Below are 6600 nucleotides of genomic sequence, written 5' to 3' on the forward strand. Positions count from 1 at the left end.
GGTAAATTTCACGCTATGTGTTTTTACCACAATAAAAAGAAAAGGAAGGGAAAAAAAAAGAATGTTCACAGAGCTTTATTCTTAACAGCCCCAAACTGGAAACAAACCAAATGTCCATCAACTGAAGAACGAACCATCGATGTATGTTCAGAAGATACTGACACACGCAACGTGGTTGAAAGAAGCCACAGACAAAAGTACGTGTTGTATAATTCCACTTATAGGAAATTTCAGAATAGGCAAAATGAATCTCTGAGGACAGACATCAGGACAGCAGTGGCCCTTGGGGACAGTGGAGACTACAAAGGGGCATGAGGGAACTTTCTGGGGGGATGGAAATGTTTTCTTTTCTTGATTTGGATGGTGATTAAATGGGTATAGTATGTATCTGTCAAAAGTCACTGAATTCTGCACATATAAAGTATGTGCTGTTTATTGTTTGTAATTATGTCTCAAGAAAAGAGAGTTAGGAAAACACTGGTTAGGTAAGGAGCCACATTCATTTTCTTGGCTACACACTCAGAAGCTGTGAGGGGAACAAGAATGCTTCTTTAGACCAGATCAACAGCCACAGATAAACACCGTTTCATGTGGCAATTTATGGAAATGCTAAGAACATTAAAATAATGAGAATTATACATGTATTGAATCTCAGTTTTGTGAAATTCTGATAAATTGAGCTTTGATATTCTGATAAATTACTTTAAAAAGGAAAAATACATGATACATTAACGTAAGGATCTTTAAAACAAAACATAGACCTTTAACTAATTCAAACCGATTTTATTTAAAACATTATACAATATTTTCACCACATATCTCGTTAAAATCTGAAATAAAATTGAATGGTAACTTTTTAAAGTAGTATGTCAAAAACCAAACCAGAAAACACTAGAATACAGAATCAAGAAAAACATTTTAAAGCTAACAAGCAAATAAAAAACAAACAAAAAAATTGTCTACAGAAGAATGAAAAATAAATTTTGTATGTGTAATGATAAAGCCAAAATTAGATGGCAAACAACTTGGAAAAATATTCACAGCAAATAAAGGTTTTTGTTTGTTTGTTTGTTTGTTTTTTTTATAATAAGCACATACTCATGGTTTTTAGAGGATTTGTATAATTATAAAAATAACAGAACACAGTAAGCGACTAGATAAAATATTAACTGAAAACTTACAAAATGGAAATAAAAATGGTTAATAGGCATATGCAGAAAGAGTTCAAACTTAATCATAACAAAAAATGCAAATTAAAATGAGCCAGTGTTTTTCCATCCAGCTAAGAGTTTCCTTTAGTTAAAATGCCCAGTCCTGGGGAGGGCAGGGGAGACGGAGGCACAGTGAATGTTTAGGCATCTCAGTGTCAACTGGTCGTGACCTTTTGGGAAGCAAGTCAGGACTGAGCAACACAAACGGACATTGCAGCTGGGAGGAAGCGGGGCCTGGGTGTTTCGGGGTAAGGCTGGGGTTCATCAATCGCCTTCACCCCAAGTCTCTACAGTATCAGTGTGAGAACTACTCATGTTAGAAAAGAAACAAACGGGTCATGCCCACCTCCCTTTTTGGTTTTGTGTTGGGGGGTGGGTGTGACATGGGTACCCGAAAGATACGGCAGCGTGATAACCAGGAAGGTGGCTCTGAGGTGGGGGTGGGGCGTTTGGATAGGGTTTGGGCCGCCCTTGGAGAAAGCTGAAGGACAGACAGGGCTCCGGGCCAGGGGCCCCCCACCAGCTCTGCCACGCGCCGGAGGCAGTGGTGGGAGCAGCAGACGCACCTGGAAGACAGGTATGGAAGGCCGAGGTGTAGACCAACGTGAAGAACACGGCGGGTGGGTGTGAAAACCAATCAACGCCAACAATATCTGCACACAGTCCAGTTCATTTTATTTAAGAGCTATAACTGTAAAACCCTAAGAAAAGGTCAGGAAGGAGACACACACCAAGCTACTACTAGCAGCTCTACCTTTGGAGAGTGAGATGGGTGGGGTGGAGAGGGGCCTCGTTTCTTTTATAATTTTCTAACCTGAATACATATATATATATATATATATATATATATTTAGCCTTTCTTGAGAGTTTTGGTATTTAAAAAGAAAAAAAGTTTTCAAGGTCCCAAGCCTCGATCCCAGAACTCTGGTGCCTGGTACATTGTAAGTGCTCAGTTAAATGTTTTAAAAAATAAATCAGGAAAAAGACTCAGACTATGGAAAAGCCTTACTGTACATCCTATCACAGTTGGGAAAGGTTTGGGGGGAGTGCACCACCTCACGGGATGGGATTTCCACGTGGCTTCTCCTTGGGGCCCGACCCGTGGCCTCCGTGGGTTCAGACAGAGGCACAGGGGAGCGGTTCTGCCTTTCCAGGATGGGCCTGCAGTTTAGCATTTACAGTGACAACTGTATCTACCATGCAGAGGGGAGTCCTCGTCCACGGGATGCTGGCATTTTCTCCCTGTGGGCAGATTTTCATTCATTCGTTTAATAAACATTTATTAAGCACATACTATGTGCCAGGCACTGCCCTAGGGCCTAGAGATACAGCAGTCAATGAAACAAAACCTCTTTTCCTCATTTTTTTCAGGAAGCTGACGTCCTAGTGAGGAGAAGAGAAGCAATAAATACACTACAGAATGTCCACTTGGTCGCAAGTGCTATGAAGGCAAATAATGCCAGCTGGGGGGAGGGGTGAAGCACACGGGGCAAAGAGCTCCTCTGTTGTCAGGGGGCTCAGTGTAGAGGGCTGACCAGTAAACCACCGTCAAACAGAAATCAAACCCGCAACAGTCTTGCGCTGAGGTGTTTATGGGAACCCGGAGGACTGCCTAACTCGCATATGGAAGCCCAGGAAGCCTTCTGGGAGGAGAAGGCTGACAAGGGTCCAGAAGGAAGTCAGCCGGATGACACAGTGCAGGAAGGTGCCCTGAACAGCAGGTGCAAAGGCACAGAAGGGACAAGAACACATGGTCGATGCCACAACGGAGTAACAGTGTGGGACTGGACAAACCAAACCAGGTGGGTACATTCCCAAGGGAAGGCTCTGAAAGGGCCTCAAAGTGGGCTATGAGCGCACGTGCCACACACATGTAAGGTTTCTGCCTGCCTGGTACCTCTGCACTTCCCATCCCATGTGATTACGGAGAGGCAGCTATTCCTGCATCCCAGGAGTGGGCTGGGGACACAGAGCTGTCCCATCATGGAATCCCTACCTGCTTGCCCACAGTGATTAGTTTATAATGCAGCGGTAAGGTCACAGACTAGTGGCTGCCAGTAGTCAGCCTTTGCAGGATGTATAGAGAAGACAGCGGGGGAGACTGGGGCCAACCAGCAAACAGCAGCAGAGAAAGGCGGGGCCAAGAGAGAGTCGTCAGGATTTCATTTCAGCCTCATGATCCAGCCGTGCCTGAAGCTCATCTTTGGACTTTCTAGTCAAATGATCAAAGAGGGGAAAACCCCTTTTCTGGTTGAGTTTACACTGGGTTTCTGCCACTTGCAACTAGATGAATACACCCCCTTTTGGGGAAAGAGCTTCACTGTGTGTGGTAGTGGTGGGGTACAGAGGGAAATGGGAGGATGGGTCACGTCAGAAGGTTTCTCCCGTTAAGTTTGATAAAGACAGTGAAATACAAGTCGTAGTTTATATGGGTTATATAAGCCTTGTGAGTTCCTAATAATTCACCACACCCCCTAAATCATCTTCAAACAGAGCCAACACTGAAGAGCTCATCAAAAACATCAAGAACATTATGTTTAAACGCACTTTGCTGTTCCCACGTTAATGCATATCAGTCACAGATCTTTCCCAAATATTTAATTTTGCAACAAACTTAGTATTTTGAACTCTATGTGTGATACCAAACAATCATCCAGTGTTTTCCAGAAAACTTAACTCGAGCAGCTGTACCCAGTATGGTCCAAGCCTCACAGACGTTAGAGCAACATAAACTGCCGTATCTCAAGAGATCACTACGAAAGCCCACCAGCTCAGACCCTGCTATGCACATCTCTGAAAACTCTAATCAGGTGGTCACAGAGAGTACCAACCTTGGTCTGACACACAGCTTCAAATCTTTATACCCACAAAGATGCTCATATTACACTGTTATGGTATAAAAATAGCTTGGCTTACGGGCGCCTTTGTGTATTAAGCAATGGGTCTCCTTCCAGTAGAAATAACAGTACCTTAGATCTTTTTCTTCTTTCCACGGGCATTTACCAAATATCTACTGTGTGCCCACGATCCCAGCACTGGGTGCCCGTGAGCCTTTCCTTTTTCTTTGGGTGAAAAGACCAAATCTCGTTTCACATCTGGACAGTGCTAGGTAAAATAAAAGACAGTTGATCACTGGACAATTTCAGATGTTATTCTTGCAGCAAATACTGGCCCTCTCCTCTGCTTCTGCCTCCCTTCCCCCACGACCCAGTGGCCAGGGCTCTAGCCACCGAGAAATAACAAACTACATAGCCTGAGGGCCTGGATTCAAATTCCAGTTCTACCACTAGCTAGTGTGAGGACCTTGGCCGAGACTCAACCTCCTGCACCTGTAAAATGGGGCTGACGCTTACTGCTCTGTGTGGCTGGAGGGATTAAATAAATGAGTGTAAGTAAAGTGCTTGATACAGTGTCAGGCAGGCAGCAAGCGCTCAATAAACAGAAGCTGGAATTACTAGAATAAAGTGAGGCCTTAACCTCTTTCCAGTTCTAAAATGTTATGAGGTCTATAGTAGAGAGAGAGATGATGGGTTTTGAGATTCCCCCTCCCACCTACTCGCCCGCCCCCAGGTCTGCTTTCTCACACCTGGCAGAATAGCAAACATCCAAAATAGCAAAAACGTTCCCCTGCTTCTCAAGCAGCTGTACCAGTGGGAAACCTTCAGCAAGGGAGCCAGTTCAAGTGCCTGGGGGCTGTGCCCTTGCTAATAATAGCTAGACACTTCAACTTCTGACAACAACCCTGCAAGGTAGATATAATTATCCTCATTTTGTAGATAAGACCAAGTAGGAGTAGAGAGGTTAAATAACTCACTCAATGTCACCCAGCTGGTACACTGGCAGACCTGACTCCCAAGTTCACGCCCCTCACTCCCAAGTTCACGCCCCTCTCCTTTGGTTCCCTGCCCCCCCCCCCCCCCCCCCCCCGTACAGCAAGCACTCAACTGCTAGTCCAATAAAGAAATAAGGAAAACTATATTCCAGGACCTCTGAAGCCATGGGAACAAGCTTCTTTGGTAAAGAGAGAAGCTGGCATCATCACTCACATTCGCACGACCGTTTATTTGATGCTTCTGCGTTCTCTGTTCCCACTGACCTGCTCTGGCAAATCGGGCTCCCTCTCCCGCCACAGCCACGATGCAGGCCTGTGTGCGAGTCTCCTCCCTTACCCGCTGGGACGCTGCTGCTCAGCTAACCGCACGCGGGGACTCCCCACGCTGCCTTTCAAATCCAACGACAGGTGGCCCTTTTTGAAAGGGAAGTTTCCCAAACGGTGGCACCAGCACGAACACCCGAGGCAGGCTTACCCTCTAGTGGGGCGCAAGAAGGAAGCCAAGCCGATGAAGGCAGGGGAGGTGACGCAACGAGGCCTCCCGCACAGGGCCAGCCCCGGGCGGCGTGCGGCGGCCGTGACCCCGCAGTGGGCTCTCCGCGCGGCCGCCTACGCCACCCCGGTGGCAGGCACGCCAAGGGCGGCGGATGGTATCGCAGGGATGCGGCGCGGGCCTCCGCAGCGAGGTCGACCGAGCGCAGAAAGGCGCGCACGGGGACGCGTCCCAGGCGCCCAGCAATCCAGCCCCTCTCGGAGTCGAGGGGGTTGGCGACAGGGAAACAAGGGCCTCGGGTACCCAGCTGTTGGGCTGGCACCGGCGCCGGAGCATCCATGCGCCGCCCCGGCCGCCCACGGGCGCGCGCACGCGGGCGCGCGCACACACGGCGCGGGCGCGCGCACAGCACTCGGGCCCCGGCGCCCGCCTCCCCGCCCGGCCGCGCGCCCGCCCGCTGCCCGCAGCCCCGCCGGGCCCCGCCGCCACCCTCGGAGCCCACCCGGCGGCCCCGCGCGACCCCTCCCATCAGCGCCGGGCCCGCAGCGGCGGCGCGAGCCGGGCTCCGGGCCCGGGGAGGTGATGGCGGGGACGGCACAAGTGTCCCTCTTACCGGGTCCTGCGCTTCTCCGGGACGCAGCCCACCGCGGAGGCCGCCGCGGCCGCCGGACCCTCCCCCCGCCCGCCCGCCCCCACCACGTAGCCCTCTCTACCTTCGGTCGGAATCAATGGCCCGGTCGCGGCTTGGTGACATCATGGGCGCGCCGCGCGTGGGAGGGGGCACCACGTGATTCCTGCCTCTTTTGTTTGCGTCCTAGTTGGGCCGGGGTTTGTGGCTGGTCCTCCTCGGGCTTCGACCCATCTGGGATTGGCGCCGTGTGGGCGCCGTGGGGCGTGGGGCGTGGGGCGTGGGGCGCTGCAGGTTTGCGACGGCCTTGATCCAACTCGTGGTTGGGCCAGAACTGCCGTAATTGGGCCAGCAGGCCTGAGGCAGTCAGCGCGCAGCATCTTTAAAAAACAACGAAAAAATGGACCTTGAGTACATCACATCAACAATGCACTCT

General features: G+C 49.8%; 1 protein-coding gene across 5 annotated transcripts in view; it reads right to left on the bottom strand.

Annotated features, from left to right (window-relative positions):
• Nucleotides 1-6353, bottom strand: part of ADAR (adenosine deaminase RNA specific) — a 31223-nt gene extending 24870 nt beyond the window's left edge. Inside the window, exons 1-2 of one of the 5 annotated variants that reach the window (XM_074318957.1) lie at nucleotides 6150-6263; nucleotides 4181-4316 (exon numbers count right to left, since the gene is read on the bottom strand). In XM_074318957.1, the coding sequence (XP_074175058.1) occupies nucleotides 4181-4210 (30 nt within the window). In that variant the 5' untranslated portion in view covers nucleotides 4211-4316; nucleotides 6150-6263. Of the gene's footprint in view, nucleotides 1-4180; nucleotides 4317-5518; nucleotides 5918-6149 lie in introns of those variants that run through there. The other 4 variants (XM_074318956.1, XM_074318960.1, XM_074318958.1 and 1 more) reach the window with 4 other exon arrangements.
• Between the last annotated feature and the right edge of the window lie 247 nt (nucleotides 6354-6600).

This window comes from Rhinolophus sinicus, linkage group LG14 (assembly GCF_036562045.2).
Source record: "Rhinolophus sinicus isolate RSC01 linkage group LG14, ASM3656204v1, whole genome shotgun sequence".
Classification (NCBI taxonomy): domain Eukaryota; kingdom Metazoa; phylum Chordata; class Mammalia; order Chiroptera; family Rhinolophidae; genus Rhinolophus; species Rhinolophus sinicus.